Consider the following 22,235-nt stretch of genomic DNA (forward strand, 5'->3'; position numbering starts at 1 on the left):
ATAGATTCTTGGAAAACAGCTTTTGCTTGTACTGGCGCTGTATCAGGGAGTTAAATCCCAGTGTTTTTAGTATACATACGGTTTCCAAATCAGATTTGACATATCATTTTTTAGTATATTTATTTAGCATAATTTAGAAAATTATGCTTTCTCTTGTATAAGTTAAAAAGAGTTAAAGGTGTATTTGTTGTTAAATGATACAAAGTGGAAATTTGTCTCTAATGACTGTATATTATGAATATTATTAATGAATGCATTAAAACAAACTGTAGTATACCATACTTAATATGATACTCTTAAATAGTTTGTTTGAAAGTTCAAATCACATCTTTGTCACATACCACAGAAAAATGGCAAAACCAGTTTAAAATTATTTGGAGAGGGTTGTAGTGAAAGGCGTTTGCAAGTCACATACGGCTGGGCTGTGTGGTGGGTGTGCGTGCATTTGTCAGCTTTAAAGCATCCTGTACAAATCAGCTGTTAAGTGCCCACTGGCACTTATCTAGGACAATTAGGAAATGAGAGTCCTGGTTAGTAACATGTTCTCCATAACTGAAAATTACTATATGTCTGAGCACTGGATTGGGGTCAAGAGACTTCAGCCTTTCACTAGCTTGGGTTCTTAGACAAATTAAGTGGGATTATGACAATATTAATAGACACCTGTCTCCCATGGTGAGTGTCTAAAGCCAGTCAAATCAGCATTTTATTTACCTTTTTAGCTTCTTTCTCATTTGTTATGTTTTCTACCCTGAGTAACAGAAAACCCCAACTCAATTGGTTTAAGTCGTGAGGAAAATAGAAATCCCGAGGTAGGGCAGCTTCAGAGTTGGTTATTTTAGCAGCTCATTTCACCACTTCACGAAGGTCCTAGGTTCCTTTCCCTGTTCTGCCACCATTCATGGGTCAACTCAGCTGCTCTCAGGGTCACAAGAGGGTGACCTTGGGTCTAGGGGACCCTGTAGTTGATGAGGGTATCAAGAGAGAAAAGAGGCACCATCTCTTCTGGTGCATCTTTTTATCTCCGCAGCTGACTTTCTCTCACCCCTCCTTGGGCAGCACTGGGCCCCTTCTCACCCCCTGGCCAGTTCCCGGCAGGGAGAATGGGAGCTTCATGACTGGCTTAGACCATGCTGAACGAAATTGACATTCTACAGGCAGAGAAGAAGAGAGAAAGACTTCATGTTTGGTTTTGATATGACAAGGGTTCACAGGACAATTAAGTAAATATACCTACAGGTTCAGAACAAAAGGTTTTCCAGGCACTGATTTGTAGAACATGACTTCTGAGATCAGGATTAGCTGCCACGTACATAGACATTCTGTGCAACCGATGTAGAATTGCATTGTGATTGTGAGGGCAGACTCCGAGTCACATCCTAGCTCTGCCATTTGCCAGACAAATGGCCTGAGATTAGTTGTGTAACTTCTCTAAGTTTAACTTATAAAATGGGGAGCTAATGGACTTGTGAGGATTAGGTAAAACAATACATATGAACAGGTAGGCCTAGTGCCCAGTGCATAGTTAGCAATCAATGAATGTGCGATGCTGGTATGATGCAGTGATGATGAGCTGACATGACCTTGCACCTCTCAACAGTTGAATAGCTGTTTTTCCTGCTTTTACTCTTTCCAGCAGCCACTATGCCCTCTACCCATCTCCTCTATATACAGCATCCAGAGTGACCTGTTAAAAACATATAGAAGATCCATGTCTCTACAAATGACCCAATTTCGTTCCTTTTTATGACTGAGTAATATTCCATTGTATATATGTACCACATCTTCTTCATCCTTTCCTCTGCTGATGGACATTTAGGTTGTTTCCATGTCCTGGCTATTGTAGGTAGTGCTGCAATGAACATTGGGGTGCATGTATCTTTTTGAATATGGTTTTCTCTAGGTATATGCCCAGTAGTGGGATTGCTGGGTCATATGGTAGTTCTATGTTTAGTTTTTTAAGGAACCTCCATACTGTTCTCCATTGTGGTTGTATCAATTTACATTCCCACCAACAATGCAGGAGGGTTCCCTTTTCTCCACACCCTCCCCAGCATTTATTGTTTGTAGATTTTTTGAGACATGGGTGGATCTAGAGACTGTCATACAGAGTGAAGTAAGTCAGAAAGAGAAAAACAAATATCGTATATTAAAGCATATATGTAGAATCTGAAAAAACTGGTATAGATGATCTTATTTACAAAGCAGAAATAGAGGCACAGATGTAGAGAGCAAACATATGGATACCAAGGGGGAAAGGGGGGATGGGATGAATTGGGAGATTGGGATCGACACAAATACACTATTGATACTATGTATAAAATAGGTAACTAATGAGAACCTACTGTATAGTACAGGGAACTCTATTCAGTGCTCTCTGGTGACCTAAATGAGAAGGAAATCCAAAAAAGAGGGGATAAATGTATACATAGAGCTGACTCACTTTGTTGTACAGTATAAACTAACACAGTATTGTAAAGCAACTATACTCCAGAAAAAAGCCATATAGTAGATCAGATCATTCTCCTGCTCAAAACCCTCTCATGGCTCCCATTGCACCTAAAATCAGATCTAAAGTCCTTATTCATCACAGCCTGCAGGGCCTATGTGGTCTGGCCCTTGCTTAGCTCTCTGCCTTCTTCAACAACTCCACCCAGATCCCTCTACGTTGGCCTGAATCGCATCAAGCCAGTTCCTACATCACAGTTTTCGTGCCTGATGGGCCTTCAGCCTGAACACTCTCCCCACTAGATCATCTCATATCTTCCCCCCTCATTTATTCATGTTTGTGCTCTAAGCACCTCCTCAGACAGAAGTTTGTCATCTGCCCTCTTAAAAACGCTCACCACGCTCACTCCCACTTACTCTTTCTCTTAGGCTGGACTGTCTAGAAAACAACCTGAGGCAAAAGCTCATGTGCTGACACTTGATTGAGGAGGAATACAGTCCCAGGGAAGCAGGAGCAAGGAAGAAGAAAGAGCAAATACTGAAAGGGCTCCAGCTTTGCAATCAGTGTAGCTGAGGGCTTAGTCCCCAGGGATGTCTTGAGACGGGGCATGGGGAGCTCTGCCTCTCTGTACGGACTATCCAGGGAAGGAAGAGAGAAATGATCTGCTGGCTCCCTTCTGTACCCTTTCTCCTACTGGTCAATCCACCCCTGAAGCAGGAATTAACCACCCCCCCCCAACCTCTGTGATGTAGTGAGTAGCCCCCCCAGGCAGCCTCTGGAAAAGCCAGAGCCTCAGGGGTCCAGTCTGACCAATGCATAGGTGTGGAGGCCAGTGTCTTCTTGTTGGTTGTTGCCACACTCAGGTCTTCTTGATCTGGGCTGCTGGCAATAACAGCAGAGGTACCTGGCTCTAAGCCATAGCATGGAAGAGTTGATAGGGTCACTGTGGTCAGAAATCACGGCAAGTAGCCAAAGCCCTGGTGGGGAATGGGGGCGGAGAGGTCAGCGTGGCTGCTCAGATTTGAGCGGTATACAAACTAAGTCCAGCACCGTCTGCTACATCCTCATCTTGCGTAGTTCTCTTCATAACACTGAGGATGACCTGCCATGATACTGCATATTCATTTGAATGGAGCAGATATTCACCAGGATGGAACCTCCATAAGCAGGAGCTCATCTTTTTGAAAGATCTCTTTTTCAGATTGTCATGCTATTTACCACTCTCTACTAATGAGTTGGAAAACGGAGCCATGACAGAAATATCCCTCGTGAATAAAGGAGGTCGGCCCCTCCCTTGGCTCTCCTCCTACTGTGCTGCCTCTTTCATGCCTCTTCCCACTCCCAGTACGGGTGCTGCTTTGTGGCTTGGAGGCCTGGCCTTCTCATCCCAGATTCTCCCTGTGCACATGGAATTCTGAGAGTAGCTGAGTTTCATTTCCTCTGGTTCTCAATGCCTTTCTTAGGCCCCTTGGACCATCACTCTAGGCTGGGGGAGTTAGATGGGACTTTTGTCTCTGGAACAGTACTATGATGAAGGGTTTTGTTGTTCACCTCCCTCCACGTTTCCCATTCACAGATTCCCTCTCCATCACTGCATCTTCTCATTCATCCTACCTTCTTAATTAAAATTCTGACCCTATACCACTTCTTCATTGCCTTGAAAAATTTCCCAAATCAGTTATCTCTTGAATGAATACCTTATCTCCATGCTGGCCCCTTTTCTCCCTAAATCAGAGTTTTAAATAATTATTTCTGAGTGTGATTTTAGGTCTAGGTTTTTGAATTTGTTGCCTCCATTGCCTTAATTTCTAGATGATCATGAATCATCACTTAAGAAATCAGCGTTAAGATTAGACTTAAGGGAAACCTTTAACATCATAGCTCTAGATCAGAGTAGCTATAACTTCTAGCAAAATATAGGCATCGACTTGCAGAACTGAAAATGGCCTCAGAAGTTCATTGAGTATGACCACTTCCCACTCCTCTCCCAACCCCTTCTTGAGAGATGAGGAAACAAACCAGAAAAGGTGGGACTCTTCCAGACTTACAAAGCCAGAGAGGGGCTGAGGCAGGCTAGGGACCCAGTCCTTTTGCCTTTCTGTCCAGGGCTCTCCTAAGATCCAGACTGCTTCTTCAATCAACTGCATAGTTTGGTTTGAAGATTTGCTAAGACATTTTTGGACAGGCAGCAGAATGTTAAATCATGCAAGACAAGGAAGACAGTTCCCTGCCTATTCCCACCTTCTCATGTGACCTCCCGGACTGGCTTCTAATGGGTATTTCTGGGACTGTTTGATCAGCCCAGGGTAGACCTGACCCATTGCTAGTGACAGGGTAACTTTTGGTAGAATCCGGAGGAGGTGTCTTGCTTCCTTCTGACCCCCACAACTATGTGTCATCTCTGGGTATCCTGATGTGCAGCTGCAATCTGAAATGACCTGTAGGAGACACATTAATTGGCTGCTGTTTTTGGTCATGTGGTTGTGTTTTTGGTGAGATGAGAAATAGAAAAATGTTTTAAAACTGGTAAAGTAAAATCCCTAACATATATTGGGGATTTTTAAACTTCTTGATCTTGTTAAAATACACTGGTAAGTTTCTTTTGTGTGTCTCTGAGTCTGCCTCGGGCAGTAGTCTGAATTTATGTTGCCTTTTAACTTCCTCCTTTCAAATTTACTAAATTGTATGATTTCAAAATTTAAGCACCACAGTTGGCTACTGAGAATCATCAGGATGCTTGCAAGTTCTGAAACAGGGTTTCAGGCAAATTCTGAAATTCTCTGTGTAAAATCTAGCCTATTTTCCAAGTAGGGGACTGTTATTAAACCAAGAATTGCCCTGAGAAGTGAAAGCACAGAGCAATTCAAAGAGGTGTCAAGGTCTGCTGGCATCCGATGCTGCTTCCCTGAAGGCTTGTTTTATTTTGTCATTCACACGTCACCTTTTTTTTTCAAAGGTGACTTAAAAAAATTTATTTATTTGTTTGTTTAATTTATTTTTGGCTGCACGGGGTTGCTGTGCTCGGGCTTTCTCTACTTGCAGTGAGCGGGGGCTACTCTGTTGCAGTTCGTGGGCTTATTGCGGTGGCTTCTCTTGTGGAGCACGGGCTGTAGGCACGTGGGCTTCAGTAGTTGTGGCTCGCGGGCTCTAGAGCGCGGGCTCAGAAGTTGTGGCACACAGGCTTAGTTGTTCCGCGGCATGTGGGATCTTCCTGGACCAGGGCTCAAACCCGTGTTCCCTGCATTGGTAGGCGAATTCCTAACCACTGCGCCACCAGGGAAGCCCCCAAGGTGACTTTTAATTCCAGTCTTATTTTATGCACAGTAGTCACAATAGCTCACTTCAGTTGTTAGCATTATCTCTAAGGGATATTCCGTGCATCTGATTTGCAGCAGCTACATTCCCCCCTTCTTTGGGGAGCAGAGGAAGTTTGTGGAAGTCCAGTCCCTGCATTAAACAGAGCTATTTCTGATCTTGGTGGATTTACAGATCCTGACTTACGTATGACCCTGAAGTTATTAAAAACACACACCCCAAGGCCTGCCTTGGTTACGTAATAGGGCCACTAGGCTGACTCAGGGACTTTGTGCTCAGAGCTGAGAACAGAAACTGGCTTTTCCAAACACCTCGAAGTCTGTGAAGGGAGGTGAACCCAGCCTCCAGGCCGTGGGGTTCCATCTTGACCACTGACTTAGAATTAAATTTCAGGGGGAGGCTCAGGATGTTTCCAAACGTCCCTGCTTCCATTTATGCTCAGTCTTAATTTTCTTTTTCCCAAGATGGACAGTGCCATCCCTTTCCTGATCCAGCTACAGAGAATCTGGTCACAAGCCAGCCTTGGTGGTTCAGTCATGGGTGGCCTTGGCAAAGATTCACGGTCAATTCTGAGAGAATATCACGCCTGCCAAGGCCAGGGGCACGGAGCATGGAGTAGCCTTTATCCTTTTGAGCACAAATCGTGGTATCCATGGAGGAAGTCACAGCAGAGTGAGCCCTGGAAGTCACCCAGGCTTCCTCCAAGTCCTCATTTTATGGATGGGGAAACATACCAATAGCAGAAACATGACTGCCTCTGGGTTGCAAGCTGAGTGGTAGTAGAGGGTGGGCTGCATCCCAGAACAAAACCTATGAGAGGGCAGGGACCACGCTGGCCCATCCACTGCTGTCTCCCAGCACCTAGTACAGTGCCTGGTAGACAGGAGGGCCCAGTAAATATCTGCTGAAGGAAAGAACAAATCTAACACCTCTTCCTCCATGTCAGCTTTCTATTTTTCTTCCCCTTCTCCTGATATTTAACTAACCTTAACCTCAGAAGAGCCCCTCTGCCCCTCCTCCAGGCCAGGAAAGGTCACAGGGGCATGAACAAGACACTGTTCCCCTAAGCCAGGAAGTCACCTGGTGCCCACACAGCCAGAGTAGGAGGCTTTCCCCCAGAAAGTCTCCTGCCCATCAGTTACCACAGCCTAGACTGGCTAGAGTCTACTCCTAAGTCTGATGCCAGATTGGAGCTACAGTATGACCATTTGGGGGGCCCTAGTAGTTACAAAGTTGTTTCCAGTTTATTTGGGCACCAAGACTGATCTTTAGGCCAATTAATGGAAACAAAATGATCACTGGGCTGTGGTCTCCAAAAGTTGTGGATGTTGAAGAGGGATCCAGAAAGCTTTGGGAGCCCCAGGCTTGGGGATGAGGTCCAGGCCTCATGCCTGGTTCTAAGGGAGAAGAAGGGACTCTCTGGTCCCAGCTTGGCCAGGCTAGGCAAATGTCAACTGCGACTGCCTCTGTATGCCCAGGATTTAGTGAGATTCTGCAGTGAGAGAAGGCAGATTCAGAAGAGAGAAATAAAAACTTCGCTCTTTCGCAGGTTGTTGGCTCTCAGCGAGGGGGAGCGTCATTTGACTTTGCGTCCGGGGACAGCTCTCTTGGTGCGGTGTACTGGCCCGCCTGAGCTCCACAAGCTACAGCTGCTGATTGAGACCAGAAGCGCATATTGAGAGCACAGACTTGGGGAACCCTGCCCGGAAAAGAGCCAGAGGAGAAGAGGAGTGTGTTGGGGGGTGGGAGAACTCGTCGGCTGCCGGGCTCCACAGAGCCAGGGCCGGGAGCGCACCCCGTGCCCCTGCGGCTGCAGAGATCGCCCTGGAGCGCCGGGAGTCCTCCAGCCCCGAGTGCGCGCCCGGCTGTTCCGCGCACCTGCCGCGGGCCCCGCGAGGGTCTGAGCGGCGGTCGGGCGGGCCGCGCGCACAGGTGGCGGCGATTGGGCAGGCGGGGCCCGGAGGGTGACGTCACGGGCTCCGGTCCCGGCGGCAGAAATAGGGCAGCCGCGGCGGCTGTACCACAGCAGCGGGCCGCGGCGGCTTAGAGAGCTGGATCTCCGACAGCCTCCAGCGCGCCCAGGACCCGCCGACAGCCGGAGAGACCGACCGAAGGACGCGGGACCGGGTCTCCGCTGCCACCACGGGGCGCTCCCTCTCGCCCTCCGAGTGCGGCCACCTGGTCTTCCCCTCGGCCCCCGGCCGCCTCAGGTACGCGGGCGCGGCTTCGGAGCGGCCGTGGGGAGGGTGCCAAGCCGCCGCCCCCGCCGCCGCCAACCGGTCCCGCTGCGCCCCGCTGGGGTACTAGCGCTCGCGGCCCCGCGTTTCCCTGCAGGGCCCGGCCGGGCGCTTGCTAGTCCTCACCGCCGCGCCTGGTGAGCCAAGTTTGCCCGCCTGCCGGGAGGCAGGCACGGGACCCCGCGACCCGGGCTGGGCAGGGCTACCCCGGGGTAAAGGCTGGGGAGCCGAGGCGTGTGGCCTGTGTCTGCAGTGGGGACCGGAGTGACCAGGCTTGCGCGCAGAGCACCGCGCAGAACCACTTGAGCCGAGCCCGAAGCGGGCGCCGGGCTCTGAGACCCTTCAGGTGCCGTTCTTGTGTTCTGGACCCCGAGCGGCCTCGGCGAGACGGGAGAGCGGTTGCACCTGGGCTCGGACTCGTGCCCTTGGCCCCGGGCTGGGACGCGAGGCGGGCGTCCTCACTACCTCTTTCCTCCAGCTTTGCGGGGAAACTTGCGTCTGCTCGCTGCAGCCCGAAGGGCCCGCGGCGCCCGGCGTGGCCTTCGCAACCCCGAGGGCCGCCGTGTCCGGGGCTGAGCGCTTGGGCTTCGCGGAGGAGGCGGGAAGGACCCGGGACCCCACTAGGCTCCGGCAGCCCGCCGCGCTCCTTCTGCTCGGTCGGGCCGGTCGTTGTTCCAAGCAAGCGGCCGGTGTTATTTGTTGGGAAATCACTAGTGAGCAATTTGTTTGGGGGGGATGTTCAGGCAGGGGACTTGGTCCTAACAGCTTGTAATGTGGGTGATCTCCACTCCTCTTGGAGCCAGCAAAAGACCTGTTCCAAGTTTCGGGGGGACCTAGGCGAAGCAGGCAGAGCTATCCGCTTTGGGTGCGCGTGTGGCCTCGAGTTTGGGGGAGAGCTTGGCGCGAGCCTTCGGGTCTCCCTTCGACTGACAAAGCGTTGCCCCGAGCGCGTTCGCTTGAGGCCTGCCACCTGAGGACTTCGGCGCCCGCCCCTCTTGCAGGAACAGAAACCTGCTGGAGCAGTAGTGTTTCTCACCATGCCCAGAACGTGGCGAGCATCCCGTGCAGCGTGTCCGTCTATGTAAGTTCCTGGGGACCTGCAGAGTTGGGCCTTCTAGGTTTGCGTCTAGCCCAGAGAGTTGTTCCCACATGCGCTGTCCAGACGACCTCTCTCCTGATAACTGTCGCCGACATTGATGAATAGCGCTTCCGCAGCCTCTCCTCCGCTCGCCTCTAGGTGTCGCTTCCGCCGAGGTTTCTGGCGAGTGGAGCCGGTAGCTTTGGTCTGTTCCCTTAGTGAATTTGTTGCAAGCCTGTGCACCAGGAATCGTACTAGATGGGCTCCTGAGACGCAAACATCCGTCCACATTCTCTGAGCCAAACAGAAACAGAATTTCAGTAGAAGGGGCGCGGTAACTTAAGCCCATTTTTGGTGCGCATTTTGATTATCACACAATTCGAGAGGGGAGAAAAGGGATCGGGAAGAAATTCGGACTTTTCTCAAAAGTCCCGAGTTATTTTCCTATCATCAGGTTAGGGGAAAGCCAGAGACGACTTTTAACAGTGTTCTTTAATCCTGGAATGGCCCAGACAGGCTCTGGGTCTGGGCAGTGGTCAGGTGGAGGGCTTACCTGGGAAGCAAATGGTCAAGGGAGTGAGGGATACGGCTTCTCTGACCCCAGAGGCTCAGCAGCCCTCAGGCAGTAACTCTAATGGAAGACCTGAGCCGATGCTCCACAGAGCGCATGTCTGCTTTCCATCTCAGTTTTGTGAGAAGACACTGCAGCATTACTAGTTTATTTCTGTTCAAACGCAATGAGATGAATGTTCACTTTCTTCCCATGCTAGGGAAAAAGACAGCCCATCTCTCCAAAGACTTCAGACAGAGCCAAAGGTTGTGCAAGAAAATAGTCTTTGATGTAATGAATTAAAATTGCTTAATAAAAGTTGTTCCAATGGATTTTTCTCTCTTCAAATTTTTTGTCCACCCTCAATTGTTGTCAGTTCCAGGAAGGCTTTTTGTTCCAGAGAGGGGCCAGCTTGTTCTGGGTATGGTGAGAACTTTTATCACTTTGGCTGTGTCCTGGAGTGGTAGGTTGGATTTTTCTACCTTGACCTGCCAGTCACTCAGGATTCTTCTTCTAAGGGCTGCAGCCTTTTTTTTTTTTTTTTTTTTTAGTGATCTTCATGATGTGAGCTTTTGTTTGACAACATTACATTTCAGAAATTGTCATTGACTAGTCAGGATTTCCTAAAAATCTCCTTAATTGCCACTTTGCCTTTTTTGGTATTTCTTTGCAAACTCAACTTTCTTGTGTTGCTCTGTGCTTACTAATTAATCAAATTAGGCAGTTATTTCAATAGCACATCTTTCCTTACATTTTCTATCTTGGTGCATAACACAAGGCATGCAACTTCAAGTAAAATAGAACTACAGTGGAGCGAACATGGTACTCAGGAGGCATAATCTGAATGTTGGAAGGGTGAGGGTTCTGTGCGTTAACTTCATAGTAAATAGGAATGTCATAGATTTACACATTGCACATAGACTAATTTAGATATCAAATTTATCAAATGTTGGAACAATTAACCAAAGATACCGAGTAGATAATTAATAGGAAATGCAATATAACTTCATTATGGATTGCTTCAGGGTTGGCTTCATATGTTTCCATGCCTAATTTCCCTGTTGGTATTTTAGAGATTATTTTAGGAAGTTTGAACCCTTTCCTTTTTTCCTAAAACACTCACAAATCAAAACTGGGGTCCTAAACCTTGCAAAAGAAATTAGCATACAGCTTCCTGGTTTTAGGTTGGAGTTGATATGCCTTTTTTTTCTCTTTGAACATTGGGCAGGCATACAGAAGAGAACTGTAGGATTTTGGTGGTCCCCAATTGGTTCCTATTTGTTGACTGCCAACATCACGTGTAAAATGCAATGCACCTAAAAGTAATTGGCTAGAGCATATACTTTTCAATTAGGTTAGAAATTCAGGTGCCTCAAAATCACAGACTTTACCATTCTCTTCAAGGATGGGTGGTGTTGCTTAGTTCTGCCAAATCATCTTCATAATTTCTGGTCCTGTCTGTTACAAAGAGAAGCCCTTTCCATGTGACTATTCCATAGTGTCTGGTCTGGTAATGTCACCACATTCTGAGAGAGGATGAGAGAGAACGAACCAGTGAATAGCTTTCCCAAAAGCTCCAAGCGTCAGAATTCCCATTCTTCCCAAACAGGGCTGATTCCTGGAGGAGGAAAGAGAAGTTTGTACTCATGCCTGTGCTTCTCTTTGCCTTCTGACACTGTTCAGTAAAGACAGCTTACATGCTGCTGTATGTTCTCTGGTGGGGTAGATTTGGAGTTTACATATTCATACCAATTTCTCCCTGGTCATTTGCATTCTTAGGTCACAGTTATTCAACTTCCTTCAAAAAACAAGTCAGTATTTGGAATGTTACATTCTACAGATTTGTCGTACCTCTATAATTTTAAGTACAAATAAATAATAGCATGATATCAGCTTATATTATAACACCAGAAAATCCTGTGGTTTTCACAGCAAGGGGTAGATGATCTAATGGGGCCCATCTTGAACTAAAAAAAGCAAAATCAGTCTGTCTAAACAGAGGATGCATACATATTCCGTCCGTAAGTTTGTGATTATGTTAGAAACAAATCAATTGCCTAGGGGTCAGGATGCTTGAGTTTTAGTCTAGGTTTGGCTACTGAGTTGGCTTCATACATTGGGTGAATTCCTCCACCTTCTAGGCCTTTGGTGTCCTGTCTGTGCAGTGGCCAGTCTGGCACCTGATTCTCCTGAGCATGGGGAAACATGAGGCTCAGCTGGGAAACCTCAGAGGAAGCAGTAAAGTACTTCTCTTGGAAACGAGATGTCTTAAATATCAAGTGATTGTGTCTTACAAGTTGTTTGAAAGGAAAGGTAGTTCCAGGTCTTTTATGAGAACAATCTCAGGTAGATTTATAACCAATCTTGGGACTCTAGCATGGATTGAATGAAGCTTATAAACCTAAATTGATTTCAAAAGGAGCTCTAGGTTGAAAAAGAGGGTTTGTGACCTTATTAGTGGTACCTTCCCGTTTCTTTGACAGGGAGATTCTTGTATTTTCTTCCATCTGAGGGCCAGTAGGGCTATTTGAATTTGATGAGTAATCTTCCAACAGGTCCTCTTTGCCCAAAGTGACTGTCTACCAGGCTGGTTGGTGTTGCCCATGAAGTAAAGGGTACTCTTGATGCCTGGTATCCTTTGTATCTCCTCATGGTTTCTTTATTTCAACCACATTCTTGACCAATGAAGACAGCACCAAGGAAGGCCGAGGAGAGCGTGCTAAGTGGCCCTATCCTGGGTGAAGTGTAGGAGGGGGCAGCTTGGCTTCCCCCTCTGGCCTTGCTCGGGGCCATGAAAGCTGGAGGAACACAGCTCTTGGCATCTGTTAGAGGAGAGACTTGGGGCTCATGGCCTCTAATCTTGATGTACATAGATGTTTCCCCATCTAAAACCAAACATTCATCCAAATAAAATATTTCTAAGTATCAAGAGGCAGCAGGGGATGGGGTTTAAGAGTATAGACACCAAGTCCACCTGGCTGTCTTGGAGTCCCAGCTCTGCCATTTATTTGCCATGCAGCCTTGGCAAGGTATTTAACCCTCTCTGTGACCCATTTCCTCTGTCATTTGACTAGAGGATAATCATTGCCCTCCTCATGGAGTAGAAATGAGGATTATGAGTTAATACCTATGAAGCATTTAGAACAGTGCCTGACACATAGTAATTGCTATATGTGTTAATCAAATAGAGAGTCTCTATTTGGTTATTAGACAGATCATCAAAATTGATTTAGACGCAGTATTCTTTTTTTATGAACCGAACTGTCATAAAACTTGGGTTGTAAATTTTAAGAGTGTTGTTGCTGTAGACAGACTGAATTGTCAGTCACCATGAGTATAAAATGACATCTCAGACTCATCTGCCGTGCAAATGAAGTTTGATCTAGTGGTGGCCAAGCTGAAATAAACTTTACAGAGAGGCTGCCTAGGAATATTTCAGTAGTTGGCCTGGCTCGTGTGTTTCCCTGTCATCCAATGAAATCCTACGGGAATCTCAACACAAACCAGACAAAACCAGAGATGACTCCAGGTGCAGTAGGGCTGCAGTTCAGCTTCCTGAAACACATCTCAGAACAGCTAGTTTAATGCCAGAGGTCTGGGCACACCCTCTTAAATGAAGTGATTTGGCTCTTCCCAAAACAATTGAAATGAACAGAATTTATTCTGATATTATCCATTAATAATAAAACATCCAGGGCTTCCCTGGTGGCGCAGTGGTTGAGAGTCCGCCTGCCGATGCAGGGGACGCGGGTTCGTGCCCCGGTCTGGGAAGATCCCACATGCCGCGGAGCGGCTGGGCCCGTGACCCATGGCCGCTGAGCCTGGGCGTCCGGAGCCTGTGCTCCGCAACGGGAGAGGCCGCAACAGTGAGAGGCCCGCGTACCACAAAAAAAAAAATAAATAAATAAAACATCCAAAATAATTGGTCTCGGATTACTAGGCCAACTGAAAGCTAAATACTAGATATTGTGGCTCAAATATTTCATAACTCCAGGGATTGACATCTGTACATTATCTAGAGTAAGTTTTGATTATCTTGCTGTTTTTAGTTTATTTGGGCTTGAAGGCATGAAAAGGGAGAGAAGAAGACCTTTTTATATATATGCTCACTCCATGAGCACTGGTTGATGGTGGATAAGTAGGGAAGAATTAATAAAAGTAGAGTAGGAAGCAGTGTCTTTCTAGTTCTAGCTTGAGTTACTCTTGCTGGTTTAAAAAAAATTCCGAAAATCCAGCAACTGCTCTCTGCAGTCTCTGGAACATGGATGGCTCTGTGTTCAGAAGAGAATAATTTATGGGGAGTAGGGAGTTGCCCTATTTATTTTTAGAAAAACTGGTTGCAGTCAGGGAAGTCATTTTTATTCTCTTTTAGTCCCAAATGTGATTTTTCTCTCCTCATCCCTGTAAGAACACACACCCTAGCTGGAGCCCCGGACAGGGAGCGTAGCGCTGGGTGGCTGCTGGTAGTGCTGCAGCCCTCTCCCAGGTAGCTGCGGAAGCTGCAGCGTTCTGCTCCACTCTGCCTTCTTCAGAGGGAGGAGCTGGTGCTGACTGTGCTGAGACCATGACCTTCAGATCGTATTTACTGGCCACTCGGACCGTTTCCCCAGTAATTCTAGCTTTCCCTCCAGATGTCAAAGATGAACGGCCGAAGCAACAGAGGTAGGAGTAGGAGCCTGTGGACTCTTTAAAAAAAAAAAAAAAAAGAGATGTCGTCTCTTAAAAGATAGTCATAACTTATAACCTTGCCTTTCACAGGCCAGTGTTATATGCCTACAATGTTTAGTCTGACTTCTCTTTCCTGTGGGCATTTCTGCCTCAAGTTGGGGACATAAAGCAAATCTGGGGCAGCAGCTTTATTGGGTATGGAAGGCAGCCAAAGGAAACCTGGAATGTGGCAGGAGTGTATTTGTTTGGCAGCCCTGGCATCAGCGCTAGTGATCATTTGATCCCTCCCTTTGTGTACAGCAGGGATCCTTCAAAGCTGTTGGCTCTGGGGGTGAGCACGGGTGGACCCCGCAAACAGGCTGTAAGGTCTCTCAAGCAGCTAATCATCTCTGACTCGGACACCTGCTCATGACCAGTCCTAAGCCAAGTGATGGGGGTGCTGGCCTCCAAGGAGCTCTGTGTGTTTTCATCTCCCCAGCCATGAGCAGGATGCAGTGTGGACCACATGCAGTTAAGCACTAAATTGTATGGTGCTCACAGAAATTAATAACTCTTCAAGTTTCCTTGAGTAAGAGTTCTAAATACTGCATGATGAGTTCTATCTGGATATGTTTCTTAGAGATCCTGAAATTAAGGTTGGAATATGTTCACAGTGGAAACCTTAAAAAGTACAGCTAATTGGACAAATGCACCAGTCTGTGTCTTTGTCCTCTTAACACAATGCCCAGCATATGTTAGGGAGTTGAATTTTTATTATAGCTGATCCTTAGTTTTTTTTCATCCATGGGATTCTTTGATTACTTTCCATTGTCCATTTCTTAGACAATCTATCAAGTGAGTCTCAGGAAATATCTTAAATGCTACTGAAATCCTATTATCCATTGGATGCTGGGATTCTACTACAAGGACTGGTCTTGAAACAAAAATAAAAATAGTAGACCCTTTAATGCTGTTTTGAAGTTCACTCTCTTGTTAACCGAGGCATCAGCTACGAACAGGGGTGCTACAGATTTAACATGATTCCTCATCAGCATTTATTGAGCACTAGTGTGCCCAGCTGCAAATGCTTTCTGAGGAAACAGAAGCGTGGACATAGGGTAACCTAACAGAGGTGCCTCAGCCTTCTCACCCTCATTTGTTCTTGCAGATGTAGTGGCAGGTGCATTTCAAGTGGGTTTCTACATACCAGTTAGCATTTCTAGAGTTCTTACTATGTGCCAGCCCTGCCTCCTTCAGTCCTCACAGCAGCGCTATTGGGTACATATTCTGACCCCATTTTAGAGGTGAATAAACTTAGGCTCCGAAGTATTATAACTTCTCCACAGGAAAACAGAACGGTTGGTGCCAGAATTTAAACTCGGATGTATCTGATTCTGGAGCACAGGTACTGACTAACTATGCCTTGACATGTTTACACTTTGCAGCACTTAGTTCTGAGTGTTTGTCATTTTCTCAACAGACTCAACAAAATGAAACCAGGATGCTTTTGGCTGCATCTCACACTGCTTGGAGCCTCCCTGCCTGCTGCGCTGGGGTGGATGAACCCAGGAACCAGCAGAGGATTGAACATGGGTGTGGGAGAGTCCCGGGAAGAGGTATAGTCACGTCACGGCTGACATACCATTTAAAACTCATTGCTTTTCAATGTTAGAGTATCTAATTTCCTTTCCACCTTTAGTTTTTATCAAGTAGATTGCAGTGAAAATTAAAATCCTGCCCCCTTTTTGGTAGGGGACAGAAGGAAGCCACGTGTGTTGATAAGGACAGGAGGTTTATATCATGCTGTTAAGTAATGGTCTAAAATCTCTCCAGTGCCAAAAATGTATCCCCAGATGAAGCTATGGTTGCATGTTTTGTCTTCCACACAGACCCACCAGAGAACGACCTTTGTGTATATTTAATAGCACTCTGAAAGTGCTGACTCATTGGTGGAGCACACCCATGTGAATTAATGAAGTCTTTTAATTAAAAAATATGTTATAAAGGAAATAGACTTCTTTTCAGCTCTATAGATAACAAGAACCAGGCTGAGTAAGAACGGAGGGTAGAGGTCCTAAGGGAGACGGCCTTAATGAACAGATAAGAATGATTAATGGCATGTTAGGTATATATAAATGCTTCTAAAGTGCTTGAAAAACTTGTTCTCAAATACCTCCCGGGAGAGTCTTGCTATCCTGCTAATTGCTTAGTGAACTCTGCTCTGAAGTCGTGAAAAGGAGTCATAAACTGCAACCAGCCCTGCTCAGGTAGTGGGCCTCATGAATTTGGGGCTCATGAGGGATGTAGATTTTCTGCATGTGCTGAGTTTTTTTGTACATGCTGAACCTTGAGCAATGACTACACCCTTTCAATAAAACCACCTAGGATTTTCTGGATGACGTGATGAATACTAATTCTTACCTGAGAGCTTTCCAGGGCATCTTAACTGCCACTGTCTTCTGTGATGCCTCCCCTTCTCCTTTTCTCTGTGCGTGCTTCCCGTCCTGTGGAATGAGGAAGAAAAATCACCCCCAAAAGTCAACGTTACCCGGAGAGTGAATAACGATCCACGCTATATGGTAGGATTAATGCGTTATTTGAGCAAAAGACACGATTTCTCTTTCATTATTACTTAATTGTAACGCAATCCCAAAGCTACAGGCCTTAATCTTCAGGGAGCTGCAGAAGTAATTTAATGTGCACTCTTCCTGCTGAAGTGCGTGGCTTCCCTTTGTGGCGAGCAGATGATTAAACAGAAACACTGTCTCTCCCATCTAAATCCATGAAGGACACAATTTAATGTTCTTGTGAAAGAGTCTGAAGGCTGACTTGCTAGCGAGCCCAGCATTTCCCAATGGGAATCATTTAATCGTTATACCCATATCCATACAGACGGAAAATGATCATTTAAGTCCTATCAATATACTGTTGAATATTTAATAGCAAAGCAAACAGGCAAACACACAGCTACGTGTATTTCGTGTTCTTACTTTCGGGGCTCGTTGGCCCACTGTTTTAAATCACTTATTTCAATTAAAAGAGTCAAGCCTATTACGGTGGGATTTAGCTGGAGGTAAATTGAAGGTAAGTTGATATCAACCTAGGGTCTCTTTATTTTAGTTGTTACCACCCTAATTCTCTGTGTACCAAAGAAAGAGTAGATGATGCTCATCCTGAAGAAGTGAGGCTGTTTTTATGTTTGGGGGTGCTGTTGTGTTCCCCCCTTCACCCCATTAGGATAGAGGCCCGGAGATGCCATTGTCTCCCAGGTTCGGGAATTTCACTGCTTCGGGAAAAGGAAGTGACGCCTCTGTGGACTCTCAAAGGCCAGAACAACCGCCCTACCCATCCAGTTCTCTTTGCCGTAGACTGAGTTTTTGTGAAGTGTTGTAACTTCTGCTCATTGAGTCTGCTTCTGTCAACTGTTAAATGAGATGATGACAATGTGAATGGGCCCAGGACATAGGACAGCCTCTGAATGTTTAGAGAGAGTGGGTAGGACATGTAGCGTAACTGGTTAGTTTGCTGACCTTGATGACACTTGATGCACAGCCCCTCTGTGCCCTCACTCACTAGGGTCCTCCTGCCCCAGTGCCGTCCCCTCTTTTTGCAAGTCTGAATCAGCCCCTCTTCCAAGGCCCAGCTCTGGTTCTTACCTTTTCTCTAGAGTCTTCTTTTTTTTTTTTTTTTTTTTTTTTCCGTACACGGGCCTCTCACTGTTGTGGCCTCTCCCGTTGCGGAGCACAGGCTCTGGAGGCGCAGACTCAGCGGTCATGGCTCACAGACCCAGCCACTCCGCGGTATGTGGGATTTTCCCAGACCGGGGCACGAACCCGTGTCCCCTGCATCGGCAGGCGGACTCTCAACTGCTGTGCCACCAGGGAAGCCCTAGAGTCTTCTTTGACCACTCTTGGTTACATTTGATCTCTTTCTCTGAACTCCTAGTCTTAGTCTTTCCTATCTTTTTCTTAACTCTTGTATTTGTACTTTAGCATATGGATGAAGCCATCTTCATCTTTCTCTTCCTTACAGCGTCTAATAATTTTAAGAGGAAAATAGAGGCTCATTGAGTTTTTGAGTCAATTGATATTTATTCAACATTTGGTACTAGTCATGTTGTCACCTTGGTGCTTTCAAATTTCACATTAGACTGTCATGTATTTAAATGAGTTTTTATACCTCCCTGCAGAGCAGGCTCATTTTTGGTGTGGACATGAATGGTCCCCCCAGCAAATCTGTTAGCAGTTTGTGGGCCAAGCCAAGCTTGTACCTTGTCAACATCCAAGATAGACCTCTGTGTAACAGGTTCTAACAGGGTAGTTTCTTCTTTGAATTGTAGCTCTTTATATATCCAGAACTCACTGCCTAAACCATATTAAACTCCTCTAGCAGTTTCCTCAGACAGTCTTATTTTCTAAAAGAATCAAAACCAACAGTTTCCTGAGACTCAGTAAATAAATGAATAAAAACCTTTCCAGGAACTAAATGGTAAAATGTTTCAGTGTGTATTTTCTTCCTGATCGTAGTACTTTCCAAAACATTCATTGACTTAAGCTTTTTTTAAGTACTCGGAAAGCATTAATAAGATTTAATTTGCCTTTCAAGTTATTATACCAATTACTTGAGTGTCCTAAGGGTAAATAAGGATTAAATGACCAATGTGTGTGTGCTTGCACATTTTTAAAGCAATTATAACAATTGTGAATTGTGTTAAATTATTGTTTCATGTACAAAGACTGCAGTTGAAATAGCTTCAAGGAGTTTACCATTTTACAAACGTCGATAAAAAGAAATGTAGCTGGGTGGAGTGCCTCTTTAATAAAGAGCTGAGTGGCAGGGCATGATCTAGAATCCTAATGCAATTCTGAATTCAGAGGAAACAATTCTGAGAGATACAACTTATCGAAATTCTGAAATAGAGTTATATTTTATTTTCCCCCTTTCCCCAATACTCTGGCCAAGATAGATACAGTAGTAAAATCAATATTGGTAGAATTTTATATTGGGGAGACCAAGAAAGTGAGAAGGGATGTGATAACAGTCCCTAGGGACGTCCCTCTTGAGGGGCAGACATTTGTGGGCAGGTCCCCTCCCCTTTGAGTCCTGGATACTGTGTTGCCATCACCCGCTGGGCTCTGGGATTGGATGGGGGCCGTTACACAGCCTTATGCATCCTTCTTGATCTTACTGAACTTTTCCTAAATTGCTCATACCCATGATTTCTAGTCATGCACTAAATATCTGTAAATATTAATATTGGTTCCATTTAAAATTGTTAGCTTTGTATGCCCTGGTGCTTATAGACCCGAGATATGCTTTGATGTCAGACACCATTTGTTCTCAGTGTGTGTGAAGTCTCATAGGAGTCTTGTTTTGTTTTTTTTTTTTCGGTATGCGGGCCTCTCACTGTTGTGGCCTCTCCCGTTGCGGAGCACAGGCTCCGGACCAGCGGCCATGGCTCACGGGCCCAGCCGCTCCGCGGCACGTGGGATCTTCCCGAACCGGGGCATGAACCCGTGTCCCCTGCATCGGCAGGCGGACTCTCAACCACTGCGCCACCAGGGAAGCCCTCATAAGAGTCTTTGAGGAAAAACAATAGGTAGTAGGAGTGGTATCAGTAGTCAGGATGCTTCCTGTCCTCCCTAAATCCAGGGGTCAGCCTAAGAGAGCAGGATCCTACCCTGGTTGACCAGCCCGTTCCCCTTCTGCAAGTGTTGGCCCCTGACGCTGACTGCACTCCTGTCCCTGTGAGGACACCTTCAAATTACAGAGAACTTAAATGCTCTGGCTTCTTTCTGCATTGGCTGGGCGTTCAGGCTGCTAAGACTGAGCATTAATTTAAAAAATATTTTTCTTCCGTAATAAGTGTCCTTGTTCTTGCACATTTGATTGCAGTTAAGACAATGTTCCCCTGCCCTTTCTAGTGTTGTTCTCCCCCCACAGCTCCCACCCCATGCCCCTGACTTCCTTTTTTTTACATCTTTATTGGAGTATAATTGCTTTACAATGGTGTGTTAGTTTCTGCTTTATAACAAAGTGAATCAGTTATACATATACGTATGTTCCCATATCTCTTCCCTCTTGCATCTCCCTCCCTCCCACCCCCCCATCCCACCCCTCCAGGCGGTCACAAAGCACCGAGCTGATCTCCCTGTGCTATGCGGCTGCTTCCCACTAGCTATCTACCTTATGTTTGTTAGTGTATATATGTCCATGCCACTCTCTCACCCTCTCACAGCTCACCCTTCCCCCTCCTCATATCCTCAAGTCCATTCTCCAGTAGGTCTGTGTCTTTATTCCTGTCGTACCCCTAGGTTTTTCATGACATTTTTTCCCTTAAATTCCATATATATGTGTTAGCATACGGTATTTGTCTTTTTCTTTCTGACTTACTTCACTCTGTATGACAGACTCTAGGTCTATCCACCTCATTACAAATAGCTCAATTTCGTTTCTTTTTATGGCTGAGTAATATTCCATTGTATATATGTGCCACATCTTCTTTATCCATTCATCCGATGATGGGCACTTAGGTTGTTTCCATCTCTGGGCTATTGTAAATAGAGCTGCAATGAACATTTTGGTACATGACTCTTTTTGAATTATGGTTTTCTCAGGGTATATGCCCAGCAGTGGGATTGCTGTGTCATATGGTAGTTCTATTTGTAGTTTTTTAAGGAACCTCCATACTGTTCTCCGTAGTGTCTGTACCAATTCACATTCCATCAGCAGTGCAAGAGGGTTCCCTTTTCTCCACACCATCTCCAGCATTTATTGTTTCTAGATTTTTTGATGATGGCCATTCAGACTGGTGTGAGAGGATATCTCATTGTAGTTTTGATTTGCATTTCTCTAATGATTAGTGATGTTGAGCATTCTTTCATGTGTTTGTTGGCAGTCTGTATATCTTCTTTGGAGAAATGTCTATTTAGGTCTTCTGCCCATTTTTGGATTGGGTTGTTTGTATTTTTGTTACTGAGCTGCATGAGCTGCTAGTAAATTGTGGAGATTAATCCTTTGTCAGTTGCTTCATTTGCAAATATTTTCTCCCATTCTGAGGGTTGTCTTTTGGTCTTGTTTATGGTTTCCTTTGCTGTGCAAAAGCTTTGAAGTTTCATTAGGTCCCATTTGGTTATTTTTGTTTTTATTTCCATTTCTCTAGGAGGTGGGTCAAAAAGGACCTTGCTGTGATTTATGTCATAGAGTCTTCTGTCTATGTTTTCCTCTAAGAGTTTGATAGTTTCTGGCCTTACATTTAGGTCTTTAATCCATTTTGAGCTTATTTTTGTGTATGGTGTTAGGGAGTGATCTAATCTCATACTTTTATATGTACCTGTCCAGTTTTCCCAGCACCACTTATTGAAGAGGCTGTCCTTTCTCCACTGTACATTCCTGCTTCCTTTATCAAAGATAAGGTGACCATATGTGCGTGGGTTTATATCTGGGCTTTCTATCCTGTTCCATTGATCTATCTTTCTGTTTTTGTGCCAGTACCATACTGTCTTGATTACTGTAGCTTAGTAGTATAGTCTGATCTAATCAGGGAGCCTGATTTCTCCAGCTCCATTTTTCGTTCTCAAGATTGCTTTAGTTATTCGGGGTCTTTTGTGTTTCCATACAAATTGTGAATTTTTTTGTTCTAGTTCTGTGAAAAATGCCAGTGGTAGTTTGATAGGGATTGCCTTGAATCTGTAGATTGCTTTGGGTAGTAGAGTCATTTTCACAATGTTGATCCTTCCAACCCAAGAACATGGTATATCTCTCCATCTATTTGTATCATCTTTAATTTCTTTCATCAGTGTCTTACAATTTTCTGCATACAGGTCTTTTGTCTCCTTAGGTAGGTTTATTCCTAGATATTTTATTCTTTTTGTTGCAGTGGTAAATGGGAGTGTTTTCTTGATTTCTCTTTCAGATTTTTCATCATTAGTGTAGAGATTTCTGTGCATTAATTTTGTA

At 45.5% G+C, this 22,235-nt stretch overlaps 1 protein-coding gene across 1 annotated transcript in view; it reads left to right on the forward strand.

The window, feature by feature from the left end:
- The first annotated feature begins 15,760 nt into the window (after window positions 1-15,760).
- FSTL4 (follistatin like 4) overlaps window positions 15,761-22,235 on the forward strand; it is a 431,462-nt gene continuing 424,987 nt past the window's right edge. Inside the window, exon 1 of the mRNA XM_060006937.1 lies at window positions 15,761-15,892. Within this exon, the coding sequence (XP_059862920.1) occupies window positions 15,767-15,892 (126 nt within the window). The 5' untranslated portion in view covers window positions 15,761-15,766. The remainder of the gene's footprint in view (window positions 15,893-22,235) is intronic.

The sequence above is a fragment of the Delphinus delphis genome, chromosome 3 (genome assembly GCF_949987515.2).
Source record: "Delphinus delphis chromosome 3, mDelDel1.2, whole genome shotgun sequence".
Lineage (NCBI taxonomy): Eukaryota > Metazoa > Chordata > Mammalia > Artiodactyla > Delphinidae > Delphinus > Delphinus delphis.